Raw genomic sequence first — 18,242 nt, forward strand, 5'->3', positions numbered from 1 at the left:
CCGGACTAGTTATCGATAAAAAAAAAGGACGCGACCGCGACCGACAGGGGGGCAGTGGGGTAAATTACCAAAAAAAATATATATTAAAGAATTTAAATTAATGCTTCACGAACATCTGTTATGAAGAATGTCGCCAGTGTGGTAAATCAAATGCCCATCAGCATCATCCCTGACGGATGGTTGTTTCTGTGCTCGCCAATCATCATCATTATCATCATCATCATCATCATCGTTATCGTCAATCGCCGTTGACCAGAGGGAGGGGATTATCGTCATCGATTATTATCATCAATTTCATAATCATCATCATCATCATCGTCGTCATCGAGGGTGTTTCGGTTTTCGATTCGGTTATGGGTCATCAAGAGTGATCGATCATCATCCAGGGCCGGGTTGGCAGATCGTCATCGTCGTCGTTGTTCGGGGTTTGGCAATCCACGCACACAGACACATTGGGCAATCGGATCGGATCGGTTCGTTGGGGCGAGAAGAGGCGTTGGGCGACACACACACATAAACCACCAGTGGGGGGGCACACATCATCATCATCATCATCATCATCAAATCATTGTTCATATCGAAGAAGAGACACGAGAAAAATACGGTATCGATTTGCGATAAGATAATTAGTTCGAAAAAATATAAGAAAAAATTTGGTATACAAATATAAATACACTCTATTTGGTTTGTTTGGCTTAGTGATTATCAGGCGGAGCGGTTATCATTTGTTTGTTCGGACAGTTACTCAAATTGGGTAAATTACAGGAAAAATGCACTCATTTTTTTTTGTTTATCTCAATCGGTTATTTGAATGTTTACGTTTGACGAAGAAAACAAAACCATGCAAGAGCCATCATCGATTTTAATCAATACGGGGGAAGGTCAAACAAACATAAACCAAACAAAACGAAACATTGGCGCAAACTGACCTCCGTACGAACCGCAGGCATTCTTCGCTTTTACGCTCTCTTCGCTAGCACGCACACTTTCAAACTTCAGCCATACGCTCGCTATCTGTTGTTATGGAACTATGTAGTTTGCATTTACCTGAACTGTCACGAACACAGGCTACTGCGATGCGCGATTGATTGTTTGCAGTTGTAGGTATGTGTGTATTGGTGTGTTAGTACATAGCTTGGCGATGGCTATTGTCCCGGGTTTGCAAGCAAGTCAAATTGATGAGCGCTACTTTTGTTTGTTTCAAACAGGACAATTTTGATGCTAATCTGCATATTGGAACTGTTTTTGTTTTTCGCGGTTAGTTTTCTGTGGTGATGGAAAATTAATGTTATATGGTCAGACGTAGTACACTCGAAACGAAGCACACAGCCCACGAAAACATGCACGAAATTAACCTGGAGATAGTCCTAAACACTTTTTTTTAATATTTGTTGAAATATCGAGATCTACATTTGAAATAGGCAGAACAACCAAACGTACTCAGTGGCAGTAAACGCAAATTTCTCGAGAATCAAAACACATCCAAGCAATCCAACTGTGTTAAATATTTACCTAATTTGAGAAAACTCAGGTAATCATGACGTATGATTATTGCAAACAATTTTAATGAAGAAAAGAAACTGCTGTCACGATTATCTGAGATTTGTCAAATAATGTAAGTATTTACATTGCTTGCACCAAAGAATCGCACAATCTTACGAATACTAAAGAGGAAGAAAATGAAGAAGAACCAAGAAGGCGATATAACAACTACTTACAAAGGATTCCTGCGGTCTCATGCACACTCTTGTGCATCTGCAGAACTCTAATGTTAGTTTGAGTGGATGTGTTTTGATTCCCGAGAAATTTGCGTTTACAGCCATTGTTTACGATTAGTTGTTCCGCCCTTTTTCAATTGTTGGTCTAGATATGACTTTCTGTATAGTAATCGGTAAGAAGGTTTGCAAGCACTTTTCTTCACTTCAAAAAAATAGTTAAAGCCAGTAGTTTGATACATTTTTCTGACGGATAACAGCTTTCTAGTTGGAACGTCACCCACTCAGTGGACTTCCAACTGAAAAGCACCTTCCAACGAGCGAATCATGACTGTAATTTGTATTTGCTGAACCCCACTGTATTTGATACGATGCGGAGGAAAAACGACAGCTAAATCTATTGTCTAACTGTCAACCTATCAAATCCGGATGCAGTCACTAGAAGATTACTATTGGCGTGAAGAGATATTTTGCACTTTGGATCAAATTGACTATCCATCTTTCATTGGAGTATTTTGAAATGCAAAGAGTTTGATTTTCTTTTTCTGTGTATAAAGGTTGTAATAATAAAACATTACATCTCATGAAACTATGTCGACTCAATGAAGAAAAACTAAAAAGGACAGCCCTGTGGGGTTGTCCTGCTGGCAGACAGCATTTCGTTGTGTACTGTAGAACAATGCTCAATGCCACGTGCCGAAAAAAACACTGCTGCTGCTGCTGATGTCGACGACCGTACACCACCACACACGGTGATAATTTTAACTATCATAGCAACAGTTGCACATTCGCGAAATTTTCAATAGTGACAGTTTGAAAAATGACAACGTCTTAAATTTAGCAGATGCGTAGAAATATTTCTGATCGATTGGTGATAGAAAATTTGAAATTGGTCCAGGGGCAACTGAGTTATTAACGTTCAAAATCTTTCATAATTTTGTTACATGTTCCATTTTCGGTTTTCATAAAGTGTATCCCCATATAGAAATCACAGACGTAGTCCTACGTCAAAACAAATTCCCTGACTTTCCAGTAGTTTTTTCGAAAAATTGCAGACATAGGAAACTAGATAGGTTCTAGGATAAGATGGGAGCGGATTGGCTGATGTTGAGCCAAAAAAACCGTCGAAGCCACAGCCAATCCAGCGGCGCATATATTGATTACATTGGCAGTGTTGCCAGAAACCAACCACTTTGGCATAGGTTGCCAAGGCAGTTTGTTTTGAATTCGCTCCTCGCTTATACTAGACCCTATCGATAGAAAATCATCTACATTTTTCCAAACTCACAAGTTAAAAATATACTAAGAGAGTGCAAGCAGTAACAGGGATTTTAATATGATTGATAGCATTGTTTGAAGGAAACTGCAACTATCTCGATATTAATCAGCTTGCTATTTTTTAATCTACAAGAACTTATCTTCATAATATGAGATAATCCTGAAAGATTGCGAATCAATGCGATAAAGTTATCATAGAACGAAAACAAGGTTTCCCTAATTGAACTTTATGAAAAGTGTTTTCACCTCCAAAATCCTGTAAGTAGCTTCCATCCTAACAGTAACCGCATCCAATGGTTTCACAAAGTTGGAACTATCGGTCCAGGGGAACCTCGAGCAGGTTTTGAAAGCAAAATGTACTCAGAACTTCAACACTCATCGCCGAATTCTTGCTTCAAACGGCGACGACCTGAGGATTGACTGAGGTGAAAAAAACGAACAAAATTCACCGAAACACAGTAGCCTCTATCCACTATACAACATGCCGATCCTGTGATCGATACCAGGAGCTACAATTTATGTTGCTGTCGTCGACAACAGTTGACGAATAGAATAATAGACTTATTCATTCACTAATTCTCTACATTCTCTTCGTCCCTACTCGCAATTTGTCACGATTATTTAACATATGTCCTCTAGAGATTGAATAAAGTTTCTATTTGAGTAGGTCAAAGCTCGGCTATCAAAAATGTAACTCAAGACGGATCAAGCACTTTCAAAAAATTACTCTAAGAAGTTCAAATAAATCGTTCATTGTAGAAACTTGACTGATTCCGAAAATTCTTTCTTTTGAGCTTCATCACGATACTATCGTGAGTATCGAACTATCTGTTTATGTCAATAGATGGTCCTTATTATTGCGAGAAACTTCGCTGAAGACACCAAGTTCCGGAAATGCTTCGTTTCGGATTTTTCAATCTCGATTGCATTCCTGGCCCATAGTGCCTATTGGATATATTTACGAACTGAGTAAAATACATCAGTCAAAATCATTGTAAAAATGCATGGAATCGGTATTATAAGCCAGCACGCCTTGAAGTATAAGTCTAGATAGAGCTGGAATTAGGGCGTAACAGCTTTTGTAAACAATGGCTTCTATCGATGATTTCTAGGAACTCAATGCACACCCACGCAGACCAGCATAAGCATCGGATAGGGAAAGCCTTTCCCTACCCGATGAGGATGTTGGTTTGCGTGGGCGAACCTTGAATTTCTAGAAATCTTCGATAGAAGTCATTGTTTACAAAAGCTGTTAGGCCCTGATTCCAACTCTATCTAGAATTGTTAATCACTGGTTCACATTGTGGAATTCGAAACGATCATTGTTGTTTTGACGTAGCACTACGTCTGTGATTTCTATATGGGGGTACACTTTGTGAAAACTGAAAATGAAACATGTAACAAAATTATGAAAGATTTTGAACGGTAATAACTCAACTGCCCCTGGACCAATTTCAATAATGTTATCACCAATCGATCAGATATATTTCTACGCATCTGTTAAATTTGACGTTATCATTTTCCAAAATGTCACTATTGAAAATTGCACGAATGGGCAACTGTTGCTTTGAGCACCGATTGCCAGTGAAAAGCGATTTCCCTAACACAGATTTCAAAGTTCAATTCCATCCGATCTCACCAAACGGTGTTTATTCAATCACAGCGTGGTGAGTGGTGGTGTTCTCCAGTATAAAACGAAGGGCTGTCTGGAAGCAACGAGCTGCAACCCGCATGAGCATCCAAAGAAAGAAGAAGAAGCCGCACCGCTATTGGTCGGAATCAGTAGCTCTTCGTGAGTTGCTGTGGGCCAACTATGCCAAGCGCGTCATACTAAAGAGTATAAACAGAGAGAACCCCGCTCAAATGCCTATTCCTACACAAAACACAAGCTCCTGCTGCAGTTAAAAAATAAGATTTATTATATAAGATTACGTAGTTCTACGTCACCATTGCGTACAACCCCATAGGGCTGTCCCTTGTAGTTTTTCATAAATCTCCTTATATCCTCGAAATTTCTAGAACACAATTATCTGCTTGAGTTCCAATTTCAAGAGTCGCAACAGTGTCCGAGATTTAAACTCAAGGAAACTTGAAGTGATATAGGGCATATCAGTCATCATTGCGGCCATTTTTTAACTCTCCAAAGAAACACCTTGTGGTATGTTTGTTTTTTTGACGTAGGACTACGTCTGTGATTTCTATATGGGGGTACACTTTGTGAAAACCAAAAATGGAACATGTTACAAAATTATGAAAGATTTTGAACGTTAATAACTCAGCTGCCCCAGGACCAATTTGAATCATTTTAACACCAATCGATCAGAAATATTTCTAAGCATCTGTTAAATTTAGGATTTTATCGTTTTTCAAAATGTAACTATTGAAAATTGAACGAATGTGCAACTGTTGCTATGATAATTAAAATTATCACCGATTGCTCGCGAAAAGCAATTTCCCTAACACAGATTTCAAAGTTGAATTCCATCCAGTCTCACTATACGGTGTTTATATAATCACCGCGTGGTGAGTGGTGGTGTTCTCCAGTACACAACGAAAGGCTGCCTGCAAGCAGCTAACCGCTGATTGCATTCAGTTCCAATCACCGTGCGAGGTGTTGTTCAGTCACCGGCATCAGCAGCATGTCACACTGTACTAAACACGATTGAACGACTTCCGCTAGCGCGAGAGTTTATTAATTTTAGACTTTTACACACTTGAATTGGACGACATTTATGACCGCCGAAAAAATATCAACAAATAAATAAATAGCTAAAAAACAGAATGGAATAGGCGACGACTCGATAATCGGACATCACGGTCTCTTATGGAGCTTTTTTTTACATTGTTAGGTTTTTTAACATTATCGGATCAAACCCGCTAAACATTTTATCTATCTCATTATAAACAAAAAGTTGGACTCTAAACAAAACCGAAAGGGGCGGTGAATCCAATCTAATAGAATCAGTTTTTTTCTAAAGAAAATTTACAGTAGAATTTTTTTCGACCTACCAGAATGAGAACTTTTTAGTACAAAAAATCACATTTTAGTACAAACAAAATATTTTTATCCTAAAACAAGATGCTCATAATTCCGGAATGATTTGAACCGTGAAAAAATAATTGATTCGTATTGAACAGGTCTCGTCTTCATAACGAAGGTCAGCATAGTTGCAATGTTTTCCTATTTTTCTAAAGAAAATTTAAGTGCAACACATGTTTTTCTATGTCAAAACGTGTTTAAAGTTTCGGAACGTTTGACACGCTAGCACAAATCGCGTAAGCGTTTTGGTGAAGTGCTATTTTAGTACTAAATAAACAAGCAACAAGCACACACTGCACTAAAACGCCTAGCAGATTTTAGACAGTTTGTGTGGTTATCGATTTTGCATTTTATTACACACGAAATTTAACAACTCTGCAAGTTGAGTCTCAAATCTTCTCGGAAAACCCGAGTCCCACTTTTTTTCTTTTCTAAATAATATCTGATCATTTGATCAAGTTTTCTTTAATATACCTTCGGTATATTAAAAAAAATGTATTTTTGAAAATAATATTAATTTTTATTTAAATCACTGATAAGTTCTATCAGAAAGTGAATTTCAGTTAGGTACGTTGGTCATGACCGATTAGAAAGTGTTCGAAAGGATATATTATAATGAAGTTTGCCAAACAGCACCATGCGTCTCCATAATTATTTACGATTTTTAAAGTTTTTGTTAGAAATTAGTATATTTTTAAGGGATGTAAATGAAAAAAAAACTGTTTTTGGTCTCCAAATTGGCTAGAATGCACTTAAGTATAATGTTTTTCATATGAAATCGGGCTAAAATTTTCCGAGGAAACCAATTCCGTAGTCAGAATTTATATATAAACAGATTTAAAAAGTTTAGTACAAGCTTTTAGTGAAAATAAGAGGTAAGTTAAAAATTAATTACAGATTCGAAAAGTACTCATTTGGCATCACATTTCCATCTGGTCGATCTAAGCGGTAATTTCCAAAATTGTGTGTCTGTCCAGCGGGACACGGGAGAAGCTTTTTGAGGTACGTTCAAAATCCTATCAAAGGTACGCTTTGGTTCGCTACTGGTACATTCAAAACACGTATCAACTTTGAAAGAAGTTTTTCACATGTCAAATGTAATGCTATAGTTTATACGCATCGGTGTTCTAACACTAGGCGTTTTATAGGAAATACAGGGAGTTACTTTTTCCAACATTATGAATAGATCATGCAAACTTCGAACGGAGTTCAAAACTCGAATTCCTATAATTTCATAGGTCCGAAACCCCAGGATCTTTGATAAAATCGCTATTAGTAAATCAAGTGTTCTCGGATGGTTAAACACTTTAGTTCTAACAATGTTCTGTTCAAGATTCATTAGATTTTCTAGAACACTTCTCTTATGACGAAAAAATTTAATATGAATGTTCTTAAACTACCATCCAAGTTTTATGAACATGTACTTAAAATAATGTAAATCATTATTACTAAGACTTGTTCTAAAATATGTCAACATATGTGACTTCAGTTATGCTCAATCCTAGTCAATTATTGTTATACAATTCAAATCATTGTGGAATTATGAGAATCTTGTTTTAGGATGCCAAATCTTTTTTTTTTGTACTAAAAAGTCCTAAGTGGGTTTTGTGGACAACATTCAACCATCTTCAGTGCTTCATTCAGCAATCCAAAGAGAATCTATATAACTTGTTCAATTTGGTAAGCGCATTGGTAGTGTAGTTTTTTCACTAAGAAAAAAGTGCCGGCAAATAAATTGTACTAAAACACCAACCAGAATTTACTGATGATATTGAAGCAAAAAGCAAAATTTATTGCTAAAGTTTATAGCCACCGGTGGTCTAAAACTAAGCGTTTCATAAGAAATACATGGAGTCACTTTTCCCAACAATATGTAATTGATTATGTAGTAGATAATCCAAGTGAATAGTTTTTTAAGGATTCTGAGAATCTTGTTATAGGATGCTAATTATTTTTTTTTAGTACTAAAAAGTCCTCCCTCTGAACGGGTTAGTCAATTTCAAATTCATCTGCGGTTTTGTAGACAAAAATCATATATATTCAGAACTTCATTCAGCAATCCACAGACAATCTACGAAACTTGTTTTATGAAGTAGTTTTTTTATCCCAGGACACCATTAAAAAAAACTTTGTTCTAAAATATATTTTTTCACCATAAACAATTTTATCTAGAACCTTCAGAAATCCATTCCAGGTTTTCTTTTCTTCGGATTCCAGTGCTTTGTCTTAATGTTTTTTAATCTCCTCGTTGAACATCCTGTGTTTTTTGGGCAAGATTTGTAATGATCATATGAGATACTAAATGCATGTTCAGAGACTTATCTATCCTAGGATCCTGATTCGGAAACATCCTACTTATGATTCCGAATGGAAGCTCCCAGAAACTCGCTTTGGGTTTCTTAAAATCTCAAATTGAAGCACTTTTGCTCGTCCTAGGATTTGCTCGAGAATTTAGAGTCTCATTTAACCCATGAACACCCAGTGATCTATTTATAGATCAGCATTTTTTTCTTTTATTATGTCTTAACAGAAACGTAAATAATGTTTTCAATGTCACTAGAATGATCTTTGGAACATACTTAACAGCTTGTTTTCAAATAGTGTGGAAATAATCCTTGGGTTACTCCTGGAAATATCGAACATTGTCCGGTGGCCAAAAACGACTTGGGCGTTAACGGGTTAAGAACATACTGTAGTGTATACAGAGTTTAGGATTGACCCACGAAATGAGCAGTTCTACGCCAAATGACGAATTGATCAGACTCGACCTTCTCTTCTTTTTTGATTAAATATTAATATTCTAAAAGAATGACATTTAATACTGAAAAGATAAATCTTTATCACAAGTGATTATTTAGAATTTAATCGTGCCTGATTATTGCCGAAGTAATCACGCCAAAATACGTCGTGGCGTCCTAGGAGTTCACCCGACTATTGCACTCACACTTAAGCATTTCGCAAACGTCAGTCTATGCGCAAAGCTTCATTCAAATCTGAAAGGGTCGAGACAAAAGTGGATTTATTTTTGAGCTGGAAATGCTCCATGGCTTGCTTAGTCAACTCATTGGTGACCTGGCAAGAATGCATGTACATCAAAGTTGTATATACGATTTTGAAGCATTAATTACGATACAACCTGTAGCATACGACTTCATCCAATTTGATTTCAATTAATTCAAATGTTCAATTTTGATTGATTTACTACTTATCAAAAAACATCGGATCCCCTAGAAAATCCACAGACTTTCTTATTCCCATCATTAACGCCCGCAATCCGTCTAATCAAGGTTCATTGCCACCGAACGCACCGTTTATCCCACTTCGTATTCATCACCAACCGCGGTGGGCCTGCCGGCGGGAATAACAACAATCCCATCGCTCTATTAGCACCGGAGTTAAGTCCACCAAACAGCGACGAGCGCGCGACTCGCCTTTGATAGAATCAATCAGCACCCTGACCACTCGCAATTTCCATATTGGACCTACTACGTGCATTCGCAAGCATGTAAATGCAACACAACAGGAGCCCTCCCCTCCCTCGTCTAGTTTGCATATCACCAATTGAACGAAAGTGTCAACGATCCCGAGGTTAGCGAAATTGATAAGCTTTGTAGAGTTGTTATTAGATCAAGCAAACACACACACACACACGCACAAACTGGCACAACGACAGGCAGAACTTCCCCCCGGTGTGCAGGGGGTGAGCGGAGATCCTTACAAATGTGGTCAGTGCTTTGGGAATTCTCGACGAGCGTGAACTGCGCATCAACAGTTGATGCTGTAGCTGCTGTTGCTGCAGCTGCAGCTGATGCTGCTGTTTGTAACCCGTATGGATGGACATAATGGATCCACCGCTGCTGCCGTTGTACAAACCGTTTCCGTTGAGGTGCGACGCGACGTTCGATACGGTGTAGGACTTCTGCAGTCCTCCTCCGGATGCTCCGCCGCTAGCCAGGATGCTACCGTAGTGGTGGTACCGACCACTTCCGCTCTGCTGCAGTTCGAAGCGATGGCTGTTCAACCGTTGATGGGTACTTGGGGATTTGATCCGGTGGAGGGCGCTATTTGGCGAGCAATCGCTCGCCATCGGGTTCGCTGTAGTGGTCGAACTATCCTTCACTTTCGTGCGATCTTTGGGCTTCTTTTCGTCCAGCGGAGCGTACTTCTGCAGGATACTCTCTATTTGCTTGCGCTTCTGGTTCCGCTCGATTTGGAGCGGGTCGGTGCTAGGGGGAGTGTCGTCATCATCGTCGTCACTGTCGCTGGAGATCTGATCGGCATCGAAGAATCCGTGGGCGGTCGTCGAACGCTGCAGGTGCGTGAAGTGACCGCTGCGACGGTTCTCCTTTTTACGATCCGCTTCCGTGGTGTCCGCGGTTAGCAGACTAGTGTTGGAGGCGGTGGAGTTCTGCAGGAAGTTGATCCCGGTGGTGTCACTTCGTTTGTAGGGTTTGGTTTGGCGCCGAGCTTTGATGGCGCTGGCTCCACTGAGGACTGAACTGCTGTTCAATTCGGAAAGCAGTTCGTCCGGGTCGTATTTGGATTTGTAGATGTTCTCTTTGCCGATGGCGGAGCTGCTGGAACTGGGGGCGATCGAGAGGGGTTTCCCATCGTAGTACCCACTGTCTTTGCTGCGTGGTTTCAGGACGTACTTGGACGAACTGCTCAACTCACGACCGTTGCGCTCGTAGAGGAGGCTATCGGCGGTCGTAGAGGAAGTGGGTTTGCTGTGGGCTAAGTTAAGCTCCGCTCGCTTTTTGTAGTAATCCATCTCGAGGGATTCCAGGAACTTGTTTCGATTTCGCTGGGTCGCCAGCCGATAGGGGGTTCGTTCCTTAAGGCCCGATGAGGAGTTCCGTCCGACGTTCGACGTGGTGGAACTCTTGGCCAGGGCGTTGAAGCCTCGCGAGCCTGAATTGGTTGGAGTACGCTCCGGTTCCAGTGTCTTTTCTTTGTCGTCTTTGTCTTTCTCTTTTCGGCGGTGGACCCGATCAAGGATGTCGCAGTACTTGGACTCGAGCCGGGTAATGGTCGAACTGGCAGCTTCTCCTCCCGAGGACGTGGGTTTGCTTCTGCTGGATGGAACTGGAGTGCGTGAAGACGCTACGATGGGGGTTTTGTCCTTGTCCTCTGTTGTATCACGCTATGGGGAAGGGGAGTTAGACGGATCAGTTCAGCGATCAGATTGGGTAGGGCAGTAAGGGGGCTTACTTTGGTTGGCGAATCGTATCGTTTACCGAAGCTGCGAAATAGGGGCTTGTAGTACGAGCTCATAGTACTGTTGAAGCTGGTGTACGACGGCCGGTGCACCGAATCACTGGACGACCCGAGACTGCCATAGTCGGACGTGACGGTCGATGAATTCTGGCGATCACGGGCAAAGACCGAGCTGCTGGACGCGGACGTGCTGAGTTCGTTGAAGCTGCGCAGAGGAAGGGTGAAGTTCACGTGTTACCGAAGCGGTTGTTGTTCTTTCGATGCAATTGAGTGAAAGGGAACGAGGTTAGCTGCGAGGTTCATTGCTGGTCGGCGCATTTCAATTTTCAATCTCACCCGTCGTCGTCGTCGTCGTCTTCGTCTGCCAGACAGGAAGAACATATATTTTCGTAAACAAATGCGAGCCACCGTACTTGCATTTGCATTTGGTGGTGGTGGCAGTAGTAGTAGTAGTAGTTATTATCGATCGTAATTGTTTGTGTTTGTTCTGATCTTCTGCGCTGCGCGCAAGCAAACAGAGACCACGTTCCAAGAATAGAACAGAATGCACTTGTAAACAAACCAACGCATCGATCGAGTTCTACGGCAGTCGAAACATTTCCAAACCATTGAAATGCTTCACTTGGGAAACATTTCAACTGCTGATAATTAATCGAAAAGCAAGGATTGCCAAGAATCTCGCACTCTACCGCACACTGATTGACAGACACCTCTCGCAGCGAGCGCTCTTGCTGCGTCACTTGATTGATTGTGTAAACTGTGTCACCAGAGTTCGGTGCCAAAATTAGAACTACACTTTGTCGATTTGATCGCACTTATGTTGCACACACACCCACACACACACAGACTCTACCCGAACACGAGAGACGGGGTTATCCAACTTTTAACCAACCATTGATCCCCGCAGGAATTGTCCCTAGGTAGTTGTCGAACCTCGCAGCTAACCTTCCACAGTGCGTGTTCCCGTCACTCAATCGCTTCGATAAACTCCGCAATTCCGCACGTCGTCTAGCCTGTATCAATAAATCTCTCACTTTACCGATATTGCGATGGTCTCTTGTCAAGCTTCTCGCTGGGATTGCGCCGGAATCGCTGAAGGATACTGTTGCAACTATCGGACAGCAGCTGCGTTACACTGGCCGTATTGCTGCGGACGTATCTGCGTCGACTCGTGCCGCCCGCCGTAGTCGTTGCAGAAAGATCGGACGCCATTGGCACTTCGTACTACCGGGAGCACCTCCACGACTACTACAATCGATCGCAGCAGTTGAATTGTTCGTTCGAGTTGGCGACGCAGCAGAGCAGCACACTTCATAAATTGCGATCGCTGATCGATCGCGCGGCTGGGATTTCTTCTGTATCACAGGATAGAGGTGTGGGGGGGAAAACAGCTGAGTCCGCACGCGGGTTCGGTGCACGCACTTTTGTATTATTATTTTCACTTTGGTTTTCCTTCTATTTTCTACTCAACGTTTGGACGGATCGGGAGTTTCCACTACTCACAGGCAAGTACAGAACATATGGTTTGGGTGGACGTCCGTCGTCGTCGTCGTCGTACTAGGTAGCAGCGTCGCGACGACGATCGGGCAGCAATTTTCTGCGATTAAATTTAAATGTACATTTGCTCAGTCCCGCTCTCGCCGTCTACGCAGATCACCCCGTGTGGACCAAGGCGCGAAGCCAATCCAAACAAATCAACTTCACGGGGCACGTGGGGTCGAGGGGGCCAGCCAGAGGGGGACAACAAAGGAGTGAGAACGAAAATATATCTATGTTTTATGGGAAGAAATGTGCTGCGGGTGGTGGCTGGGAATATTGTTTGAGCTCTCCGCTCTTTTGTACTAAATGTAGGAAACGAAACAAAGATGTAATGACGATTGTTTTAAGGGGTTTTCGGTTATTATTTTCGTCTGTCGGAAGCACGAAATTAAAGCCGACGGAAATTAGGTATGTGCGTATGAGTGGTGACGAGTTGATAAATGGTTGCTGCCGAATTCTTAGGTTGGTTTACGATCGCAGCTAACTGCTGTTGGCCGATGGTTGGTGGACGAGAAAACAAGTTACCACAGCAGGTTCAGCAAGCTGATCTGACGAGATTTGTATGTCAGCTTTTCGATGTAACAAGCGATCTTAGATCAAATTAGCTTGATCGCCATGAAAACGGTTTTCATATTGAAAATCAAGGGATTATAATAGCGAGTTTCAGTTTCACAATGTATGCGGCGACTGAATATTCACTATAGATAGGTACTTATGAACGATGCAGTCCAAATCATAGAATAGGTTCATCTGGCTGCACGGAGTGCATCCGCAATGTTGCCAGTAAGTTTGTTTCACATACGTTTGAACAGAACACAAACAAAAGTGTGGTAAAATCAATGGCCCCTACCTACTTCATAACATTAACTGCAATTTTTAGCTCGGTTTACCTCAATTCTGTTATTTCCAATATTCATTTAACTAACGCAGTTTGCGTTGAGGAGTTCTTTACCAAGTAAAGTCAGTATGTGAGAAAATCGCAGAAATTTAATTTAGTACACACTTTAACAGAGACCCTGAGTTCGGTAAAAAAATTACCGTCTTAGATCGGTAATGCTAAAAATTACAGATGTTTCGGTATTTTCTCGCTTTATTGCTGAAAACTGTAAATGAAGTGACCGAATTTCGGTAATTTCATTTTAATTTACCAAAAACGGTAACCATTTTTACCGGCAGGTCTGTAAATCAGCCTCATCACTGACTTCGGTGAAATATTTTACTGAAGTTTCGGTAAACAAAGCGTTCCATTACTGAGTTCGGTAACGGTCTAGGTAAACGTCAAATCCACCATATTGTTATTTTCGATTGACTTTAAAAGCGTTCGTGCTTGTGAAAAATAAGAAGGTAAAATTATGGAGGCTGTTATTCAACACCAAAATGAGTGAATCGTAGATATTTTCCGTAAAATTAATTTTCGTTATCTAAATAAATACCGATTACAGGTGGCCGATGTTGTTGCTTGTTTTTTCTGTCGGTCCAAGTTCCATTCCCGTTTGCGACGATCTGAAAACAGCATTTGGAATATTCTTCCAAAGCTTCCTTGTTTTCAGTGTAGCGCCGAATCCTTCCGACAAAAACTTGGTTTTGTTCATTGGTGGTGCAATTTGCAACACTAACTTATTGATTATGACAACAGCCAAATTTTTGCATGAGTTGCAGTGTCCACCACCTTGAAACAATATTCAAGAAAATTACAGTTGAGTCGGTTACCTTTTTAAAAAATTACAAATCTCTCGGTAATTTTCGATTTGCATATCGTCCTCAAAATTACAGTTCTCCGGTAAAGTCGACTACAAATCAAGCAATGCACATCGGTAAACGTTACCGATCGTTCGGTAAATTTGACAACTAATTTTGCTGATCCAGTTTACAGATTTTTCGGTAATGTTCTCGATTACCGAAAACATTACCGACCGTTCAGCTGTTGAGAATTCGGTAAATGAATTACCGAAGTCGGTGATTTTTTCTAAGTGTGTACCGTAAAACGGGGTATCTTTGATAATGCGGGTAACTTTGATAGTGTAATATAAAGATTAAATTTACTTGCTGAACTTTTTCCAAATTAGAAGCATTGGTTCCATATTCAGGGCTGGTAGTGGGTATGTGATGTAATAGTAGTGACTTTAGTGACTACAATTACGAAAATAGTGACCAAATAGTGTCTTTCTAATATATGGTTCCAATCATCCGTTATTCCAGTATTTTTCATACTTTTTTAAAAATAAAATAAATGATTTAAGGATCACATAAATTTGTTATCGAAACATATGTATGAATTGAATAAACAAGAGCATGTTCCAATTCTAAAATCGATTTCCTCACTCTGCAGATCACGAATTTGTTATTAGATCGCCAAATAGAGGCACAGAGAAAAATGTTCAAAGTACCGATTTTAGACAGCATTTTTTGAAGATATATGATATATATAAAGCGATGCATTTAGCAACATGAAGAACTGCAGTCTAGAATTAAATATACATAGATCTATGTTAGCTATGAGTATATTAATAAAAGATCCTTCTCTTCTTTGTAGTCGCTATAACAAACTGGTTGTCTTTTAACTTTGCTCCATTCCTACCAAGAATAGAATCTTCTGTAACGCCTCAAACATAGACAAAGAATCATAACTCTTTGACAACTTTTCTAGATCGCAGTTTAAGAAAAAATCTCATTTTTATGGAATGAGGAAAGTTTTCCCAGATGGAATGATCACGGACATAAAACAAAATTGAATGCGTCTAGGACTTAAATTCTCGATCGTGAAAAATTAGAGGTTTAGGAATACATTTTAGAGTTTAAAAAAAATCTAAGACCTGGACTTGGATTTTTTTGTTTTTGTATTACCGGAATATTAGTATGGAAAAAATACAATACAATTTAATGGACTTAAAAAGGAACTCAAAGATCTGTGACATGATTTTTTTTCTCGATGTTTGGACGGATACTAAAGCTACCGGGGGTCAAAGATTGCAGAAGCTTGAGCTTGAAAATTTTCCTAGATCATTTTTTGACATTATACATTGAACCAACGAGAAAGGTAATTTTTACCTGAAAATTCAGGTAACCTCTTGAAAATAGGACTTTAATGACATGGTAATGAATTCCACTGGATACACTGGTCCAGTCCTCATGTCATGCTGGTGAAGGTTAAGTGAAATTCACTTAAGTTTTTCGTGATTTCATGGTATGAAAATTTTCTCGTCGTATTCGTAATTCCAAAATGACGATGGAAGAAAGTGCGCATTCGTCGTTGTTGGACGAGGTGGAATTCCCAGGCTTCTTCATGTTTTTAAGCGAAAGTTTTAATTTTTTTTATAAATTAACACTTATTTATAAATTAAAAATTAAATTGCAGAATATGAGTGAATTCCAATTTTTCTAGAATGCAATCATTTAATGACTCAAATAAATCGAAATATATATCTATAGTCTATCACCAATTACCTTATCATTACTACAAAATCCAGTAACATCTACTTGCTAATTCCCGTAACTTTTAAGTGATGAAAATTTGAAGATTATCGGAAAGTCCGATAAAATTTTCGTTAAAATCAATTGATTTCTATGTGTGATTTTTTGTTGCAGTGTAGGCTTGGATAACTTTCAAGATCTCAATGTAAAACAGCCAGAATATTGGGTCAAGGGCATTTTTAGAAATCTTTGAAAATTTATGATAGGTCTATGACAATTTCATAAAATAAATAAAATATTAGATTTCGTGAACAGTTAACGTTTCCATATGTTCTTCTTGTCAGACTTTACTCTACTGAAATTCAAATTATTTACTCTCAACAAAAAAAGTGAGTTTAGTGACTAAATTTTAAGGAATAGTTACTATAGAATAGTTTATGAAAAAGTAACTTTTTTTGACTGACTTGAAAAAAGTGACCAATTCACTAAAAAGTGACCTGCTACCAGCCCTGTATATTGTAGCTTAGGATATTTCCGTTGATATCGTTTATAGTTTTTATATAGTATGTGTTCCATATTTTACAAACATAGGTGAATTGGATGTAATGTCGGCTTAAAGGCCCCTAATTTTAGCCCATACATAAATTCAGCAATCGACTAAATTTTCAATAGCAACCAAAAATATCCATTAGTACCGTCCCAATGACGCGTTCATCTAGATAAAATTGATAAATAGCAAATTATTAGCGATGGGCCCAATCTTAGATCTTTTGAAAATGGGTATTTTTCTACCCATTAATGTGTTTCCATGAAGCACCGTGTAGGCCGAACGCTATTGAGCTGAATGGTTCATTAGACCTAATTGTAAAGAGTGAGCGGTTGAATTAAGGAATTGTTCTCGAAATATTGATCTTGTCTGTACTGATAGATATCTTAAAAAATTGGATCGAAAGATTCTTAGGATTTTTTTTTTCAAACATCAAGATCCTAAATTAATTAAAAATAAATTGGAAGAGATTAGTTTTTAATTAGGCTCATACAAATATTATTTTCATTTTATGTCCGACGTTACTCAAAATAGCTCAATAAATAACACTGTAAAAAAATATGTTTAAGCAACTCATTTAATAGTCAACAACAGTGCGCAAAACAGTCAGGTTCAATGAGTCATTTGCATATGAATATGAACTGCTATCTACCTCATCATTCACTGCCTCGTGAGAGTCAGAATTATTGGGAAGTAAACAAGTCACTGACAGCAGAGCACTCAGTCAGTAGCTCAGTTAGCACGTTTATTCTTCCGTGGTGGTACCTAATCGTTGTTTTGAATGACTGAGCGTACATTGTCCATGGAAAAATGCCTCAATTACATGCTGTGTGAGTGAAGGCAAGCGGTGTGAGTCGCCCATTCGTGAGAGACTGAATGTTTTTGTTTGCTCCTTCATTGCCTCGACCTTTACCGTTTGGTACAAACGGTCTGAACAGATCAATGAATTAAATAGTGCCGTGCTTTCACACTCAACCTAAACAGTAAATAATTTTACGCTCTGGTCAACAATGAGACAGTGTTCCTTCAACAATTTTTCAATTTTTGTCGATGAAAGCTTAGAACAAGCCTTTGACTCCATTCGAATGGTATAGACTGTGGGGCTGTGTCATTTCACCGAAGAACGTTTCGCCGAAGGACGAAGAACATTGCGCCGAATGGGTAATTTTGTCTGCGGAGAACTCGATAGTGAGCATGCATAAGGGCGTATATGCGATGATCGATTCTCTTCATCGATTTTATCTTTGCATTGCTACAGCTAAGTGAAACAATTTTCTAGAATTTGTTCAATGTAGAGTTTTAACAGGTTGTATTTGCAATCAAAAGCAACAGCAAATGCACTGAGAAACGTTAAATCTAGCGAATTATTAACAAAAGAGGAAATCGACGAAGAGAATCGATCATCGCGTTTACGCCCTTATGCATGCTCACTGTCAAACTGCTCATGTTTAAAAGAAGGAAGCATTCATATAAATATTTATTATTTAGAAAATAA

General features: G+C 39.4%; 1 protein-coding gene across 6 annotated transcripts in view; it reads right to left on the minus strand.

Annotated features, from left to right (window-relative positions):
- The window catches only part of Doa (Darkener of apricot), an 87,966-nt gene that overhangs the window by 23,966 nt on the left and 45,758 nt on the right, over positions 1-18,242 (minus strand). For all 6 annotated transcript variants that reach the window (XM_065230001.1, XM_065229998.1, XM_065229996.1 and 3 more), the window contains one exon: positions 114-186. In XM_065230001.1, the coding sequence (XP_065086073.1) occupies positions 114-186 (73 nt within the window). The remainder of the gene's footprint in view (positions 1-113; positions 187-18,242) is intronic.

Source organism: Ochlerotatus camptorhynchus, unplaced genomic scaffold, assembly GCF_037179485.1.
Source record: "Ochlerotatus camptorhynchus isolate MF236.1 unplaced genomic scaffold, CSIRO-AGI_Acam_v1.1 ptg000325l, whole genome shotgun sequence".
In the NCBI taxonomy this organism is placed as follows: domain Eukaryota; kingdom Metazoa; phylum Arthropoda; class Insecta; order Diptera; family Culicidae; genus Ochlerotatus; species Ochlerotatus camptorhynchus.